Genomic DNA, 19,542 nt, shown 5'->3' on the forward strand with positions numbered 1-19,542 from the left:
GTGATTTTCCCGGGAGTGCTGTGGTGTTACTGCAGCAGTAAAGGGGAGCTGTGGTGAATCAATCCTCTGGCAGCAAACAAAGTTACAATTAGAAAAATCAGTGGGAAAATAAATATCTGCCTTGTTGCAATGCTGTTGTTTTCTGTAGCAAATCCAAACAAATATCTTCTTGAGGGAGTTCATTTCCACACTATTAATCAGCAAACAAAGGCTTGTGGGTGTGAAGCTGATGTTTGGGTGCTGTGAATGGTGTGTGCATACACTGGGTCTCATGTGGAGTGCTGAAACTGCTTTAAAGAGGAGCAAAGTCAGTGACCTGAGTTTCCTGGACGTTTCCTTGGCCAGTTTGATTTCTGCTAGCTGAAAGGAACTAGTGCCAATCCAGAGAAGCTTCCTTAGGTGTACTGGAGGAAGTTTAGGAAGTGACTCCCTTGCATTTGAGGAAGTTCATATCCAAGCCAAACAAACAAATAGAAGAAATGATGGATGGGGAACCTGAAGGAATTCAACCCATTGTGGTATGAAAGCTACCAGGAAAACTGTCACAAAAACAGTACTGGTGAGGGGAAAGGTTTTTTTTGTTGGAAAGAAAGGACAGTGTTTTCTACTTCACCAACCTTTGGCATCCAGCAGTATGTTTAGTTTCTGAGCCCATGAGCCTTTCCAGCCCCACACCCGAGAGCACACTCAGCTCCACCTGTGCTCTGCAGTGTCCCCAGTGTAACATGACATCTGCTGACAGAAGGTGCTTTTCTGCCTCTGCAGCTGCACATTTCGTGCACACAACCTAGCCTGAGCTGCCAGAGAGCTGCAGGCTGACTCATGGATGTAACTGCATCCGCACCAGGGGTTTTCCTGTCTTAGCAGTGTCTCCTACAGTGTGTAATCTCTCTTTTCTTCCACTTCTGCACAAATCCTGGGCCTGTGCTAATAGAACCCAGTAGCACAAATGAAGCCTGACTCATATTTGCTCCACATGTAAGATGTAAAGTAGGTGATTGGGAAAATCAGGGATGATTGTGGTTCAGCCTCTTGGCTGCCATTTCCTATAGCTATGGAAGAACCTTAGGCAGCACAGTGAGAGCCAGTTTGATATGGAATCCCATGTTCCTATTTTTAAAATCCAATTTTGGGAGTAGGAAAGAAACAACAGGAAAATATGCTGGTTTTCATGCTGTTTTCTGTGGGCAGTCCTCTATTTCTTTGCACAGCAGTGCACAGAATTGGGGTGTATTGCTCTGACTGCTGTATTGTTTCACTGTAGAGGTGGTCAGAGCCAAAAAATGCCTTTTTCTGTGATTCCTCTCTCTTCTGTTGTTTTGTTCTCTTTTCTTAAAAATTATTTTTGTTGTAAATATCCCCTGGTACAAAGGTTTCTAAGCTGTGATTCTCTTTGCCTGCATTTCATGCAAACACCCAAATGCACTCCCCTTGGGGAGCTTCCCAGTTGGTTTGGCCATGGGATGAGGACAGATGGAGAGGCAGAGATGGCAAAAGCAGGGCACTGTCTATTGACACTTAGCAGAGAGGGGCAAACCTCACCTTTAGCACTGGACACCAAATTTTTCCCTGTTTTTTATACCTGGCAGAAAGGGATGAAAACACATAGGGATGGTGCAAGGAGAAATCCTCTCCATTAGTGAAAGACCAGGGGGTGTTAGTCAGCAGTGTCCTATCAGTGTGTAGAAGTGTGGGTCTACTCCAGTGATTTTGAACACATTTGGGATCTAAGGGAGGGGTTTGGATTGGGTGCCCTTCTCCTCAGTCAAGCCTAAATCAGACAGTTGCATTACTTTGTGCATCAGTTTGAATTCCCAGTTCAAGTGTCTGACAGTAAGAGCAGGAAGAAGACTCCAGACTGAAAACTACTGCAGAGCTGTAGCCACCTAGGAATTGATAGGAGCAACTCCATGTGTGTTGCTGCGTGTTCCCTGTACAAAATGTTCCTCCTTTCTCTGAGAAGCTTTAACAAATCCCTTGTTTGCAGCAGACCTTGCCCGTTTTCCAAAGAAAAGCCCTTTTCTTTCTGTGCACAGTTCTGGGTTTTGCTGAGGTAGGAGCTGTTACAGATCACTGTTCCTCTCTGTCATCTTGATCATGAAAATTTTAAGGCCAGACCTGTGTGACTGTTTCTGTAAAAGCAAATAGCACAGCCACAAGTGCTCCTGGGATGCTCTGAGTGCATGCATTATGCATAGATGTACTGATATTGTCTTGTTTATGTGATCAAATGCATTTCTTTTGTGTACTACTTCTGCTTCCTTCAGGGCTTGGTGATGTTCCCATTGAAACTCCCACTGACTTCCGTACAGCAGAATCAAAATCTCTAAGACAAAAGTGGATGCAGAAGAGCAACATTAAATGTATAGGAAAACGAGAAATTTGGCATTTGGAAAGTTTCCATTGTTCAGCCAAAATGACTGTTGTTTGTTGTTTTTTAATATGTAGGCAGACAGGATATGTGCAGTACCTCTATATTTCACACCTACATAATGTATTTTATTCAGTAGTTCTTTTTCTTGGGTAGGCTTGGAGCAAACGATAAGTTGTTCTTTATACTTGGTAACACTGCAGAGACTTCTTGAATTATTTATTTCATGCGTTTTAGCTTGGTGTATTTGAATGCCTGTAAGCTAACTTTGTAACTGACTGGGTGTTTGAAATTTCTAAATAAATAGTGGTAGTTTGAAATACCTTGCCAGAAAAAGAGGTCACCCTTCTTCCCCCACTGTCTCCTCTGGGGAAAAAAAAAAAAAAATTTAAAATCCCACATGCCTCCTTAGGAGCAGTGGGAAGTTGATTTGTAAAACAGATGCTGCATAGAAGTAATTGAGTTGAAGTTGCTAGAAATATGTATATGCTACACAACATCTGCAGATCTCAAGATGTATTCATTATCTCTCCAGAATTTAGATTGTAATTACGGGCCCTTTATTTAAGTTTCCATGGTGATAGAGAAAATGCTTCCCCCTTGTCCTTTGCTAATCAGGACACTTGTGTGTTTGAATGGTGATCGTTTTCCTCTCCCCTGGGTTAAGTTACTTTTATTAATACAGAGATATTAAGTTGACACGGAGCTGCTGGCTGCTCAGGCAGTGATTCAGCAGCAGACACATCAGGCATTTGCTGCAGATTCCCCAGTGCCACCGTTTAATTAGCCTGTGTGCTTCCAAATATTTGTGAGGAATGGCAGCCACTGTCCTAACAAGTGATGCTGTCGTGCCTTGGGGATTGGGGAAGTTGAAATCAAAGTCAAGCAGCCAATAATATATCACACCATGCCAAGCTTCTCTCCTCCATCCCTCCTTCCCCCCCCTTCCCCTCCTGTCTTAGCAAAAGGGCTCTGCTGTGTTTTGCAGGGAGTTGCAGGCGGGTCAGTGCCCTGACAGGAGCTGTCCAGGAGTCCTGCATCCACGTGGCCTTTGCAAAATTTCTTGTAACAATCAGAATTTCACGTTATGTTTAGGCACATTTATCTAAGTTTACAGCCTCACACCTGTAGACCCAGAATTTTAATGTTACAGTTGTTTGAGAAAATGGTGAAAGGTGTGGTTTAATTACTAAAGATGTTATTTTACACAGGATTTTTAGAAAGTTGTTTGAGTGAAATGTGGGCTTTTGGTTAAACCGGGATAGTTTTTTATTTTTGTCTTAATCACCCAAAAGATATACACATATATCTTAAGTAGAACTTAATAGCGTTTGCTGAGCAATTAGATAAATTTTGTAGAGCTTACATGAGCTGCAGGTAGAAATGCAGGTAGTTGACTGAAAGGAATGTTTATTTTTATGTGTTTTGATTATTTGAATAGATCACATTTAAGCCATGGGGTTGTTACAGCTTGAAATAATTTTTATCTAAGAAAATTTCAAAGAAGGTTATTTTTAATAGCTTACATAAAAGTAATCAAATTTTATGACAGCTGGTCACCGACCGTTTACAAACTAATGTTTAAAAATTTTTCACTTTTATCAGAGTACAAACACAGCTTTTTTCCTCCAGCTGGGAGCAGTTTTCCAGCAGGAAGAGCAGGCTTGTTGTCAAACTGTGGCACACCACACCAGAGGGTCAAACCTACCAGAGTGGTGGCATGAAAGGGGTCAGCTTCTGCTGGGATCAGCTGGCTTTGGTGCTCTGTCCTGGGAGAGGAGTGCAGTCTCCTGTGCAGCAGCAGGCAGATTTATGGAGCTGTGACAGCACTTGTCATTAAGTTTATACTGCAGATTTTTAATAGACCTAGCAGAGTATGTAAAAGCAGGTTCCAGTTTCCTCACCTGTGGTTGATGTGAGGTTTGAGGCGGAGGAAGGTGCTTAGCTTCCCAAAATGGGAGAGCCTCCTTCTCCACTGCTCAGCTGCTAGAGTTTGCCATGGAGATTACCAAAGTGAGTCTTGGCAACCAAATCATGTCCTTCGTGCTGCAGAATGAGCAGTGGCCTGACCACACTCGACAGCTGGGCTGTTCACACACAAATCTGTGAGTGCAAAGTCATTGCTGCCGTTCCACCGCTTCCAACGTCCTGCTGCTGTGCTCCCCTGGTGCTGCTGGCAAGGACATCAGCAAAATGCTTCTGTGTTTCCATCCTGACCAAGCCAGGCCAGGTATATACAGCATGTCCTGAGCCTTCTTTTCCCCAGCTGGCAGGTGCTCAGCACTAAGGAGGGTACAGCCATCCCCTGTGCACTGCACGTGCTGGCAGCAGGAGGGCAAGGGCAGCACGGGGATGTGCTCAAATGTGTTATCTTCACTTTTAAAGGTTAGAATTTACATTGGTCTCCCGAGCTCGTCTGCTGCTGGCAGATGGAGTCAGCAGTGCCTGTTAGCCACGTGCAGTATTTATGTGTTTGTGGCGCTACCCTGAGCAGGTTACATCTGAGTTGCTTTTCTGCACAAAAGAAGGTCTCTCCCCACCTTGGCAGGGGCTGCAGGAGAATGGAAGCATGAAAAAGTTTTCAAGTCCTTTGTTTGCTGCTTTGCCTTTGCACATGCAATGATTTTACAGGTGGTCCTTCTGTGTATTGTGACCTTGTGTTTTGCTCTGTTAAAAATCTTCATTAAAAAAATAGGTTAACATGCAGAGTTGAGCAGGGTCCAATAACATGTAAATGTTGCTGATACAATATGACATCACCAAGCCCTCCAGAGGCTTGAAGCAGCAGGTGATTCTCCAGTTCATGCCCCGGTCCTCCCTAAATCCTCGGTCACTTTTTCCCCCCAGAGGGTGCACCTGAGAGGCAGAAGTGTGCTGTGTCCTCTGGCTTCTGGGCCAGGGGCAGCAGACTGTCTAAAGCCTGAGTGGTGTTTTTCTCCCAGTGAACAGATACGGGGAGGAGGACGAGCAGGCAGCACCTTCAGGCAATAACCATGACATGATTAAACAGTTTGAGACCTCTGTGTCATGGTCACAGAGTTTTTGATCAGAAGTACCTGAATAAAAAGCAGGTGGAGTGTAGACCCAAATTCAGCCACTTGCCCTCCAGCCACAAGGAGCACAGGACAGAGGTGCAGAGGTACTGCTTGCAATGAACAGGGTTAAAGAAGTTGGAGTCTGAAATCTGTAGCCTCAACGCAGAGAGGTTCTTTTGTTGTGGAGAACAAATCCTGGTTCTTCCATTCTCTCTTGCTAAACTTGGTTTCCTGATTTTACCTGCAGCTAAAATGCTTAGAGGGAAGTGTCCAGGTCCAGGACTTGCTGAAGTTCATAAAGATCTTTCCATTAATTGCATATTGTTATTGAATTCTGTTTCCTTAACCTGCAGGGATTCTCATGGACTTTTATTGGAAATTTTTCCAGAGTAAAGACTGCAGGACTTGGTTCTAATTATTTTTTATCTGTGTCACATAAGTCATCTCTTTAGCAAGCCTTTTAGCAGAAGCTGAATGTCTCCTTTTGTAACAACTTCACAAACACAAGGTGAACATTGAATGAATTATGCTGTATCGTTTGCCAGTGCATATGCCAAATGTCAGGCAATGACAGAAACTAAAAATTTATGGCACAGAAGGGAAGAATTTTATGATCTTCCATGGACTAATGTAATGACTCTTTTATACAAACAGAGATGAAATGCATTTAAAAACATAGCTATTTAGAAAATTGGCCTGAACACATTCTAAAATCTGGAGAAGTTCATTATAGAGAAGAGCCATAAAAGTGCCCTTTGTTTTTAGTTCAATAGAATGTTTTAATTTTGAAATATAATTGCTTGAATTTAATGCACCCTCCAATTAGATCATTTGAGGATATGTCTCTCCATCTAGCTCTTCTTCTGGTACAACACAGTGCAAAGTTGCTCTTATTTTCAGAGGTACCTAGCTGGTGGCATGATCATGAAACATAAAAATCTGTGGATTTAAAGCCATCATTGTGCCCCAAGGGTGTATCACACACTGTTTGAGCTGAGCAGATCCTCTCGGTGGGAGGAATGAGGATCTTTTGAAAGTGCTGAGTCCAGACTGGGACCATGGCATGTTCAGGCTTTGTCTGAGACTTCTCTTCTTGTATACTCTTAACAAGTCTTTTACTCTAGTAAAAGTAGAGTAGTTTTCATCTCTTACATAATCCAAGATCTATGGCAAACTCAGGCACACAGTGAAGCTGAGCATCTTGGAGAGCCCTGAATAACTTCTCTCCCACTCAGCCTTGGCATACGGCAAAGTCTTCTCACATCATGTTCTCACAGGAGAGTTTCCTTGACCCCCTGTTTCTGTTTTCACTGTCGTGACAGTCTGCACTTTGGACTCATTTTAGCTTTAACTTTTCACCTGTTAAAAAATCTTTGTAGTAACCTGAATAGATCTTGGAGTGCACACAGCATGAAGGAAGTGTTTAGAAGATGCTCTGGGGACTTGAACAGGCTTGAATGCCAGCTCTGCCCACAGCCTCGCTGCAAATCACCCTGTTAATAAAGAGCCTATTTTAGCTCTGGAAACATGGAGCCTTCTCAGACTATTACCCAGCATGTGGTAAATTAAACAATCTTGGCCTGATTGCATAATGCCACTTGAAATTTAAGATCCTTTTTCTCTTTAACCCCTAAAATTTACAAGCCATTTTTGTTTAGATATATTGTAATTAGGTGATGATTCTGCTCCTTTGAGGCTCTTCTAGGAAGTTTTTTAGCACTCTTTTGGTGGCTAATCTCAAAATAACCAGGGGCAGGAGCACTGCTTGGTCTCCCTGCATCATGTTTGTCTCAGTGCAAGAGGTGCAGGGGTACTGCAGGGTGGTTTGGAACTGGGGCTGTAGCAGGTGCCAGGCAAGAGGATTGCTGCTGTGTGAGGGCAAATACATCTCAGTCCCACTAAGCCATATTTCTGCTGTCTTATAGGAAGAGGGGTTTGAAAATCACTGCTTGTAGCTAGGAGGATTTCAAGACCAGACATACCTAGATCCATTCTGAAATGCTTTCCTCCTCTGGACAATATTTAAAGAGGTTTTTAACTTTCTCCGTGAGTTTCTATACAGTCTAAAGAAGAGATCTATTTTCTTTCAAAGAAAATACATGCTTTCTTTGGTTTTATTTTAATTTTTTTTTGTGTGTGTGTGTGTGTGTGTAAGCACAGTGACTTCTTGGAGTCCACAGAGAAAACTTGGCCTTGGTCAGCACAGGTAATGGGCACACATAAATTCTTCATCTGTGTTTCTTACGGGTTAATGAACTATGTGGTGTTAATTTAGCAAGATCTACCAGGCCTCATCTTTTAACTCTGGCATTGGGTTTTAGGAAGTGATGAGACCTCTCAGGACATTTCTTTGGCACGTGGTAATGATTCATCGTACTGAGGGATTGTGTGTCACTGAAAAAAAGAAATATACTGTACATTAGCCAGAACATTTACCTGCCATTGTGAGGAGGGACTGCACAATATTTTCCAGCCTGGTTTTCAGTGTTTGATGTGCCAAGCATTCCTTGTATCTTTGGAGACACACTTCCATATCCCAGCTCCTGTTAGGGTTCTATTAGGAGGTCATGCTCATCCTTTCATCTGATGGAAGTCACAGTTTCTTCACAGACAGTTCTCCAACTCTGAACACAAACTTCTCTGATTCATTGGTGATTTTTGCTACCCAGTATCCCTCTTGCCTTCTTCCTGGATTGTGTATATGTGACCTGAATGGGAAAGTCTGGGAGACAGGATTCTTAAGATAAATCACACCTTTTCATTGTACAGTACTATCTGCCCTTAATTTTAGAATCGTCTGCTATTGCTCTGCAGGGACTCTTGGCTAATTAAAGTTCAGATAATGCTGTCTCAACCTCTGTTCCTGATGCTGTGCTGTTTATTCACGTCAGGTATTCATAAGACGGTTGACATTTTCTTCCTTAAAGATCTCTCAGGTAAATTACAGGCATTTTACTGCTCTGACCTTTTCCTTTACAGGAGGAACTTTTGTTTTCAACATTTATTTTGTGAGTATAATGTTGGAACGGATGTAATTGGAGAGGTGTAGTTGTTCTAGTCTGTATAGTCAGGCTATTACCTGTAATGATCATCTAATACTGGTATTTATACGTGATTATCTCTTACCAAACTGCTTTAAATTTAAAGAAAAAGCCAGACTGTTTCACTGATTGGTTTGGGTGAACCACCTTTTCCCTTACTTCCCCTGAATACTACATTTGCTTTCCTAACACATTCATTTTGTGCCTGAGTCTTAGGGAGATGGTTGCTCTATTAATACACTTCTGGAGTTCTCCTGCTACGGGTAGACTTTTATGGCTTTAATGTAGTTTTTGAAAATTCCTCTATTATTGATCTAGATATTATCCCAGCAGGAGTCAAACCCACAAGACAATTGTGTGAGGATAATTTCTTACTACAGAAGCATTTTATTCTGAAAGCCTGCTGTGTGGTGTGTGCTTTGATGGATGACCCACTGTTTAAATGTGTATTAGGCATTGGCTTGCTAATTAAATGCCTTAAGGAGTGCCTGTATCCATTCAGTCTCTGTAAATGCGTGGAATTTCTGTTATTTTATTTCTTCCTTATGCTCTTATGTTGACTTCTTTCTGCTTTCTGAATTTGTAGAGAAGAACGGGGGTAATGGCAAAAAAAATTAAATTACTTTCTACCCTCACTCAAGACTTTCAGCTCAGGGCAGAGGTGAGACAATAAGGGCTCTCAGTTTCAGGACTAGCTCTGCCAGATGGGAGGATGAGGAGGAGGAGAAGAGGTGGGTTTGGCATTTCAGAATGGAGTGAGAAGAACACTCACCTGGAGTTTGAGAGATATGAATTTGGATCTCTCTTTGCTCCTGAAGGACCATCTCCCATGAAGAAGAGGACCATAATTACAAAGCTGTGAGATGCTCTCAGACTTCTCAGTTGAAGTGACTGTGCTTGAAGCATTTTGCTGGGAGGGTGTGAGATCATTCATAGTTGAAGAAAGGGGGTAAAATTATTCTCCTAATTTCTGAGTTCTTAAACTGAAAGAGCAGCCAAGAAGAGGAGCAAGGACTTCTGTTTATCTGCAGGAAATATTTCCTGAATATAATGCCCACTCCCCTCATTGGATTTTGCGTGTGTGTGGAGCAGATAAGCATCAGAAGCAGCATATTTGCTGCTAAGGCCAAACATAAAATTTTTTCAACTCAGAAAGATTTGGGCTTCTTGTTCTAAGACAGAGGGATGTGTAGGGAATCACAGAATGGCTCAGGTTGGAAGGGACTTTCAAAATTTATCTAGTCCAATCCCCCTGCCTTGATCAAGTTATTCGGAGCCCCATCCGGCCTGGCCTTGAACATTTCTAGTGCTGGGGCACCCACAGCTTCTCTGATCAGCCTGTGCCAGTGGTCTCACCACCACATTGTAAAGAATTTCTTCCTTATATCCAATCTAAATTTACCTCCTTCTGTTTAAAACCATTACCCTTGTCCTGTCACAACAGGCCTTGGCAAAAACTGTCTCTCCATCTTTCTTATGATCCCTCTTCAAGTATTGAAAAGCAGAAATAAGGTCTTCCTGACATCTTCTGCTCTCCAGGATGAACAGCCCCAACTCTCTCAGCCTGTCTTCATGCAAAAGGTGTTTCAGCCCTCAGACAATTTTCATGGCCCTGCTCTAACAGGTCCATGTCTTTCTTGCATGAGCCAGTCCCCTCAGGACCCTGGAATGCATCTCATCTGGTGCCATGGATTTGTGTATGTTCAAGTCCCTCAGAGGGTTTCAAACCTGATCTCCTAAGATGGGTGGGACTCCATTCCTCCAGTCCCTGCCTGGAGATTCACAGACTTGAGAGATGTGGGACAAGCAACTGACAGTGAAAACTGAGGCAGAAAAAGTTGTTGGGCACCTCAGCCTTCTCCATGTCAGTTGGCACCAGATTCTCTATCTCATTTATCAGACAGGGAATAAAAACATTGTTTTGTTTAACAAAAACAACTAATAATTTTCTGTTAAACACAGCAGTTAATACTACTTTTAAAAACTTAAATTGGAGACCAAATTTGAAAAAATGATGGTTCTTTAATAGTGACCTTTGTAGGAACAAAGAAAGATGTAGCCCATCTTGAGCAGGGGAGTGGACAAGATGACCTCCAGAGGCCACTCCAACCTCACCTCCTTCTGTGAAACCTTTAAACTCCAAACAGCTCTGTTTGCAAAGGAAGTTGTTATGTTTTCACTGCTGTCTGGAAGCACAGATCATTCTGTCACTGTGACTGCTTTTTTGCTTATTTGAAAAAGATGGAGGCAGAATCTCTCTCTCCATGCTCCTGAAGCAAGGCTCATCATCATGAGATGCATTAGGAGGAGGAATGTCCCTGGTTTTCTTCTGAAAGTGCTTGCAGAACCCATCCAAGGCCAAATCCTGATGTCATTTTCATCTGTGTCCCTGGACATGTAATCATCTGTACTGCTCCATCCAGAGAGCTCTCACTGGTGCTTTGAAGTAGAGAAAAGCACCCTGTGTTCATAATAGAGATTTCAATGGTGTAGAAAAGGAATCAGTGATGTGAAGCAGAGAGGATTATTTTATTCTCATTAATGAACCTTACTCTAGCTCATGAAGTAAGTGTGTGTAGGACAAGATGAATTAAAACTAATAAAAGCAGTTAGGAAATTAGGTAACACATCTCCCCTCAGTTGTCCTTGGGACAATTCAGCCCAAGCATGGGATTTGGAGATTTCTAGTTGGTTTGTGGAGCTGGTCACGCTCACCTAAGCTCTCAGGGATGGGTGAGAGGGTAATGCTGGCCCTCTGTTATGTCTGTGAAGCTGCTTTCCTCACCAGCACCATGCTCTTGAGGACAGTGCTAACTTGTGTCATCTCCTCCTCCTCCTGCACAGGAGGAAATTGTGATACCTGTTCATCAGGCCTCTGCTGTGCTTTTCTGTAGTTTGACCTGTGTTTTTGTAGAAGAGATTGCTTTGGGGCTGCATTTGAATATCCCAGACACTCCGTTGATACTTGTATTTGGTGGATAACTTTTTCAAGTAAAGGCAACAGGTTTCTCAGTTCAGGATGGGGTGAGAAACAGCCATGTCCCCTCCATCAAATGCTGATTTAAACAGGATTGGTGATTTTATGGGTTCAGTGCTGGAGGAAACAGAAACTGTCTCTTGTAAACACTGGAGATTAGGGAAAAGTTAAAAAAAAAAAATAAAAGAAAGGAGAGAAAGGCACATTTTGGCACAGGGGAGGAATTTGTTCTAATCACTCTGAAATTATTTTCTTGCTGAAATTGTTAGATCTGGATGGACTAAGCCAACTGAGTTACCAAGACAACCTCTCTTATCGTGAAGATGACCGTGTATCTGTTGATTCAAGAACAACAACCAGGAGTAAGGGCACTGGGCAGCACAAAGGGCTTAGGATGGAGCCCAGAACTGGGGATGGTGCCAGCCAGGCACACAGGGAAGGACGTCTGGAAATGGAGACAGCATTTGCCAACCAGGGATTGGAAGTAAATGATGCTACTGACAGCTCATCGGCTTGGAGCCCTGAGGTATGGTGAATTGTCATTTATTACAGACAGTGAAAGCTTTTGAAGGATATTTGGGGCCAAAAAAAGGTTGGAGGAGAAATGAAGTGAAAAATTGATCAGCACAGCACAAGATAATGGTACTCCTGTGTGCTTGTGTGCATGAACATATACCTCTTCCTTTGTGTTTCCCCTATCTCTGGTATTTTACCTCTTGCTGCTAATGTTAATTCAAAGAAACTCTTTCATTGCTTGATTTCTGACTGCAGTCTCTGAATTGAAGTTGAAACTTTAGCTACCCAGCAGCATTTACTGCCATTTAGCAAAGAGCTCTCTGTGGTAGCCCAGGGCTTGGTCACTGGCTGTATATGCAGGGTGTGTGTCCCAGGACATGGTACGTGGTCACTGGGTCAGATCTGTGTCTTTTTCCAGGTGGTTTCTATGACTTAGGCAATGGGAATCATCTGGAAAGCTGAAGGCAGCTGGTGCAGGTGGCCTGTGACCCAGCCAAGTGACCATAATCTTGTCCTCATTGATGCCAGGCAAACTTTTAGGGAAGGAGAGAACCTGAGTCTGCTTTCCCTTAGTTTTGCACTTTTATTTTGAATCCTCAAGGAAACATTTCAAGTTTTAAGGCATTATAAACACCTGATGACTTTGCATCCCCCTTTTCTCTCCTAATCTCTCTGTATGATGTGTTGATTTTCATTATTTTACTGCAGGATTAAATTTCTGGAAAAATATCAGCCTGCATCAGACATATTAAAAGAACAGCACAAAGGTCATGTCTTCTGCCTGAGTTAAAAGGGAGCTGTGGAAATTCATACCTCCATCAGACTATGAGCAACAAGGCTTTGAGGGAAGGTCCCTATCCTCGGAGCAGGCTGCCTGCTGCCAGTTCAAAGTTGGAAGGCAGCTCCCTGGTGCAGCTGCTCCAGCCCTAAGGGGTGTTTGAAGCAGCATTTTGCTTTGCTGCACAACCCAGTCCCACAAAACGCTACACGCCACATGGGAGCTGTGTGTGGCAGGAGCCTTGCCCTCTCTTTGCTGTGTGGCTGTTTGTCTGCCCATCTGAGGCTCATTTCTCCTTTTCCACGTTTGATGTGCTTTGCCACGGTTCACGTGTGCCACAGTGTCTCCAGTGTCCTCTTGTATTCCTTTGGAATGCATTGCTTGTTTTGCTCCTGATGCCTATATTCTAAAAATGCAAAGAAGGGTTCCAGCATACTGGAGCAGAAATGCCCAAGACACAGTTTATCTCTTACAAGCAGCTTCTCATTCAAAGGTATTGTGTGGATTAATGAAAGACTTTTTATTGCGGGAACTAAATGTTCTGACCTGCCAGAAATGTCCAAGTGTTATTATGCTCCACTCAGAGGACCTCTCTTTAGAGACAGAAATGGTGATTTTATGCCCCTGCAGTGGAACCACAAGTACCATTTCAAGCCTTGTCCATAATTAGCTACTCTTTCAGGTTCCTCTGGCAGAAACTGACTTATTTTACTTAGTGAAGTAGATGCTGGCTGTCCTGAACGACCGGGTTAGATGTACAGTATCAATCAGGATACTTGGCTCGGCCTCTCAACAACTGTGCTGGGAAGAGGGAAAGAAAGAAATTCAGATGAAGCATCTAAACCCCAATCTTTCCTTGGATTCCAGTTCAAGTGCCTGTATAACCAACACATTCAAAAAGCACTTGTAACCCAGTTGGGCTCCGAAAGCAGAGGGGAATTCTGTCAATGACTTCCAACAGAAGGAAGATTTGTAGGTGTGTAGCAAACCTGCATGAGGGTGAGTTGTGGATAGCACAGTGCTCTCAGGAAGGGCCAGCCTGTGAGGTCTCCAAAGCTTGGGTTTCCATGGAAAGCTTACTGTCAAGGAGTTTGGCATTTTGCTTTCCCTCTCTGCCTCCAGTTCATGCAGTCTTCTCTGCAGTGGATCTGGCCACAGCTCTAGTAGCACAATCTGAGATTTCCTGAAATCCAGATCTTTTCTGTTTGGTCAAAACTCGGATATCTGACCTTTGCTCTGCCCTACACACTGCCAGAAGGTGAGATACCCATCCCTGTTAGGGCAGGAAAGTGTCTCTTGGATTTTCATTCCTGTGGGTTTGTGCTGATGCACTGGAGTTCACATTCTCCAGCTCAGGTGTGTAGATGAAAGCAGTTACCCCTCAAGCACAGTTGTCTCCACACCTTAGCAGCAGTCCTTGAACGTGCCATGATTCCATTTCCTCAGTAGCCAATGCACAGATAAAAGTGTGGAGGGATGAAAATATAGAGTGAAATATGAATCAAGCCCAATCCCATTTCATATTAAATATTATTTCATCAACCAGACAGAAATAACTTGACTGCTACACAGGAACACTTAACATTTTCCTAACACCACGCTCTCTCCAGGCAACCTGGCCTGCCTGGCATTTTTTGTTTTTAGCAGCCTGCTGTTCATACAGAAAGGTGTTTTTGTAGCCAACCAAGTAATTTTGTGCGTTGTTCTCCCTTTGACATTACTTCTGCAAGATGTACAACAGCAGATCTCTAATCCGCACACTCGGACTTCTGTGTTCGTGTGCACAAGTCATAAGCACCTCTGAAACTGTGAAAATCTGGAGCTTTGCATGTCATGGCAGATGAATCAGAGCACTTCAAAAGTAGATTGACAGGAAGTAAACAAAGATTTTGATGTTTATCCGAGGCCCTGTTTGAGACACGCTATCCCAGACACTTCTGAAGGGACTTACACCAGACGTCCCGTGGCCCATCATCTGTTCTCTGAACAAAAAAGATTCCTGTGTTGGAAAGAAGTGTTACTTGAAATGTGAAAAGAAGATAAATGTTTGAGGAGGAGGGTGACTCAGATGCTGGTGACAGGCCTTAGTTCACCTTCTGGCTATTAACTGAAAATCTTTCCCTAGTACAGTGCATACTCATGTTTAAATACAAATCATTGATCACTATAGCAACCCCTTTATCACATGAAGCACATTCTAGCTCTAAGATAAAAAAGCACTGTTGAACAGAAACCCACACGCCCACTCAGCAAAAGGTAAGGTGAGCATCCATGGTTTTATCTTGTTTTATCAAGATGGTTTTTGTTTTAAAAGTAGGTAAAAGACTGTGTGTGAATTGGTCTGCACATGTTGTGATTGTTTATTTTGGATTTTTATTCTGAATGTATTAGTACCCAAACTGAACAGAAGGAACAGATGCTTCTCTTGGGAGATTTTAGAAGGGTATAACTAATCAATATGTATTTAATCAGATTACTTTTCCCCATTATCATTGCTTTAGCTGTAGGAAAAGTATTTAATTATGGGTCGGCGTCCAGAAATGGAATTTCTATTCCACAAGAAATTCTGACATGGTGATTTCCTCTTTAAATTTAACACAGTTCTTAATTCTTTTTAAGTTTCTAACAGAACAAAATATCCAAAAAGTTAGCAGATTTGGCTGAATTGCTGGATTTTGAAAATATAAAAAAATCCACCTTGAAAAAAATTCCAGTGTATGTTCAAAGTAACAGGTTAAGTAGATCAAACTGTTTTGTTAGTGCCTCAAAACTGACATGAATAAAATGTAAAAACCCCCTTTGTTTAATTTTTCTCCATGTAGAATGTTTGCCAAATTAACTGTCTCCTGCAAAACACTTAAAAATTGATGAAACTTTTTGTTGGAAACGTTTCAACAAGTGCTGTTGCTTACTAGAGAGTAGGGGGACTATTACACAAAATCAGGCAATTAACTATCATTGGCATTTCCAGGAACAGTGGGATCCATATTTCGCACAGCAACTGCCTATACTTGCAGGCACAAGTGAGGAGGACAATTTCTTTTTAAATGGAGCTGGAATCACAGAGGCAGTTGAACTCCAGTGGAGGTTTTACTTCGTCCTTCTCTTTGCAGGAACACAACGAAGTGAACAGTGTGCCAGCTCATCATGGTGCCCATGAGCCCATCTGCAAATGTGGTGACCTGGATGTCATCTTCACCTATAAACCCTCAAGTCAAAAGGTGGTAGCCACTATCTTGGAGGCCAGGGACATCCCGGACAAGGACCGCAGTGGTGTGAACACCTGGCAAGTGCACGCGGTTCTGATGCCGGGCAAGAAACAGAGGGGTAAGACAAGTGTGCAGAGAGGACCCATCCCCATCTTCCAGGATAAAATCACCTTCAGCAAGCTGGAACCACAGGAGCTGAGCAGCCACGCCATTCGCTTCCGCCTCTATGCTGTGCACAAGATGGTTGGGGACAAGATGATGGGGGAGCAGCTGTTCTACCTGAGCGGCATCAGCCAGGAAGGGGAAATGAAGGTGACGCTGCTCTTGGAACCAAGGAGTAACCTGAGTGTAAGTTTGATGAAGGACAGATGGAGTCCATAAAATTGTTTGCTTTTTGGTGAACAGGGTGTTCTTGAAGTCTTTCATCCAGGGCCGTCAGTGCGTGACTGGTGGATCTGACATGCTGTCACTTAAAAAGTTGTCAGTAAGGGGAAGCACAGGGCATTTCTTCCCTGTGCAAAGCTGTGCTTTATTAACAGTAGCTCAGCTAGCAAGTTTACATAAAATCATGTGGCTCTACTACATCTGCACGAGCCATCACATGCTGTGCCATTCAGAAACAGTAGGTTGGTCTGGGAACCACCAAGGCATAATTAGTCTTAATTTCAATAAGGACAGTGGTTCTTGTGCACCACTGTGTAGGTACTGCCAGTGCAGGAGCTACCTCATTTGGCCCTAGATATCATCTTGTGGATCTCCACACTGTGTGGTTTCCATCTTGCCAGAAATGCTTAGTAGTGCTCCTGTACATGACAGGTGGAAGGGGAGAGGTGGGTCATGTGAAGAGGAACTGGCTGTGCTGCTTCTTAGTTTTCCACACACATCACAGTTGTATCCAGCTCTGGCTGTGCCAATCAATTTGTGTAGATGAGCTCTGTCATGATTCATTCTCTACAAAAAGCTTGGAGGAAGGTTGTGCACATGAAATGAATAAAATATCGTACTCCACGTGAAGAGGAGAATAGAGAAAGCGTTGTGGTAGCAAGGAGAGAAAGTAAGAAAATGCACAGTACACGGCCAAAAACTGCCAAACTGAAAAGTGTATTCCATCCAAAAACCATTATCAAGGAGATGTAGAGTATTAGTGTAGTAGGATGTTTGCTTATCTCAGAGGCTTTGATTTACACTCGTGATAACACTTCACTCAGAGTTCCTCATCTTTAAAGAGAAAGTTCAGAGATGTGTTTTTGTAAAAGCGACGCTCTGATTCTTCTGGTGCCCCAGCATAATTAATTCTCAGTTATTGTAATTTCTTAAGAGAGATCTTACTAAACAAGGCCACAAGATATAAATTAAGGGGGGGGTGGGGTGGTGACTGTCCTGATGATTCTCTCAGTGCTCTTTCCCTGCAGAGTGCAGATTCTCAGCTGAGTCTGTCAGCAATCTCTCACAGTGATAGCACTTCTTCAACACAGTCCCTGTCGCATGGAGGGGTGCCAGAGCTGCTCGTGGGACTGTCATACAATGCCACTACAGGGAGGCTGTCAGTGGAGATGATCAAAGGCAGTCATTTCCGAAACCTCGCAATTAATAGGCCACCTGGTAAGTACTTTCACTGCTATTAAATAGCGCCATTGAGCCAAAATTTGCTTTTTTATTTTCTTCCTCAAGATATTCAACTACAGTGTTTCTGAGCTGGGTTTCCTTGCAGAGTACCTGGTTGAAAATTAAGTGTTATTTCAGGTACATGTGCTGATAAATATTGGAGGGCAATTGGGGGAAATCATATGAAGGCTCAGCTGATGGAACAGTAATACCTGAATATCTGCTTTATGGCACATACCTTTACAATATCTGATTATGGCAAAAGCGCTGTTGTACCCAAGCACAGAGTAATTCTCAGCAGATCCATAAAAAAAAGGAAGAAGCACTTCCCAAGTGTTTAAATGTTACCATGTGACCCACAGAGGCCTTGCCTGGTGCCATTAAGTGTTTCCCAGGGCTACACTTCGTTTAGTCCCCATGCTGTGCTGCTGAGTGCTGGGTGACCTGGTGCTCTGGGCCCTTTGGGGACCCTCCTGCTGTGAGTTCTCCACTGCTGCACAAGGAAATCTTCTGCAGAAGGAAAATTTGAGAGTTGTTGCAACAGCTGAGTTCCCTTCCTCCAGTCCTAAAGGATAAAATGGAAATTGCCTTAGAGTAGGTTTGTTTGGTGCCTGAGCTGCAGTAAGTCCTTGAGAAGGATGGTCCAAATTAATTTTCAGGCATCTGTAATGCCCACTTCTTTTTCTCATAAATGGAATTCCATCCTTTCTGTATCCAGATGATACAGACCAGTGTCAAACCAATGTCTCTCAGTGCTAGATCAACTTTTGGGTGAAACACAGAAATCCATAAATGATTATAGGCAAACTCTGAACCCATCAAAATCTACTTCTTTTATTCCAAATCACATTGTTGCTTCTGCCTTCTGAATTGTTCCTCTGTGCTGTAAAGCCCTCAGTAGTGTGGCGAGAAGAGGAAAACCCAGTGAAGCAGAAACTGAAAGAAATTAAAAAGAAGGAAGGAAACCAGCCCTTGTCTCGGTGCTGGAGTAGCATTTCACTGATAACCCCTCAGGCACTGCAGAGGAGTGCTGTGAGGGCCGATCGTTATGTCTGAAACATGCTGCTGGCTGAATGAGATGCTCAATAAGTCCTTCACAAGGTGAAAGCTGAAACTGCTGTGCCCCTTTCTGGAGGGCAGGCAAAGAGCCCTTGTGTTTTGTTAAATAGGTCCTATTTAAGGTTCTGCTGTTTGAGGCTCAGAGGGAGTGATTTCTTTAAAGTATCATGGAAATTTCGGATATAATAGCTCTGTGGAACACTTAAATACCGAGTCCAAACTGCTATTCAGGGCAGCCATTTATGGTAAGGCTGAGAGAAAACAATGGGCAGAATCCCTCTCCATCCCCAGTCCTGCATACCCAGACCCTATACAGGACCCACATGGGCTCCTGTCACAGCCCAGGAGCCGACAGCTGCAGCTTTGGGGAATGGCAAAGGAGTTTTGCACAACAGCAAAGTCTCCAGCTGTGCTTTTTGCCCACCTTGACTCTGTTCTCTCCCTCCTGTAGACCCACAGCATGTGTGCTGCCTTCTTGCCATCCTTGCACAGGGATTTCACTGGGTGCAGAAGAAAGAACTGGACTGTGGCATTGGTGATTTTAGGTGTTAAAGACTGCAGAGGCTGAAACAGATGATTTTCTAGAGAAGAAAGGGGAGATGGTGCATGTCTCAGTGTTTCCTGGGCACATTTTCTCCTTCACTTAAACCTTTAAACTGAGTCAGGTAAATGTCAAAGTCATGGGTGCTTACGTGGGTAATAAATGGGTTAGAAAACAGCTGAGCAGCTTACAGAAACTTAAATCATGCAGACAGTGTCTTCAGGTCACAAATGTGGGACTTAAGAATAGTTTGGTCAAGGATAAGTGTCCAGGTATTGTTCTGGGGAACATGCTGAGTTATAGGCCTAAGCTTACAATCCCTGATCACACAAAGAGATCCATTATCACTCAGAGCACTTAAGAGCACTCAAGAGTATGGGTCCAGCATCAGACCATAAATTATCTGTGTG

General features: G+C 43.2%; 1 protein-coding gene across 7 annotated transcripts in view; it reads left to right on the top strand.

Moving 5' to 3' along the window:
• SYT16 (synaptotagmin 16) overlaps positions 1–19,542 on the top strand; it is a 103,602-nt gene that overhangs the window by 67,542 nt on the left and 16,518 nt on the right. For all 7 annotated transcript variants that reach the window (XM_048307086.1, XM_048307085.1, XM_048307083.1 and 4 more), the window contains 3 exons: positions 11,694–11,950; positions 15,832–16,275; positions 17,340–17,529. In XM_048307086.1, coding sequence (XP_048163043.1) covers positions 11,694–11,950; positions 15,832–16,275; positions 17,340–17,529 — 891 coding nt within the window. The remainder of the gene's footprint in view (positions 1–11,693; positions 11,951–15,831; positions 16,276–17,339; positions 17,530–19,542) is intronic.

Source organism: Corvus hawaiiensis, chromosome 6, assembly GCF_020740725.1.
Source record: "Corvus hawaiiensis isolate bCorHaw1 chromosome 6, bCorHaw1.pri.cur, whole genome shotgun sequence".
Taxonomy (NCBI): Eukaryota; Metazoa; Chordata; class Aves; order Passeriformes; family Corvidae; genus Corvus; species Corvus hawaiiensis.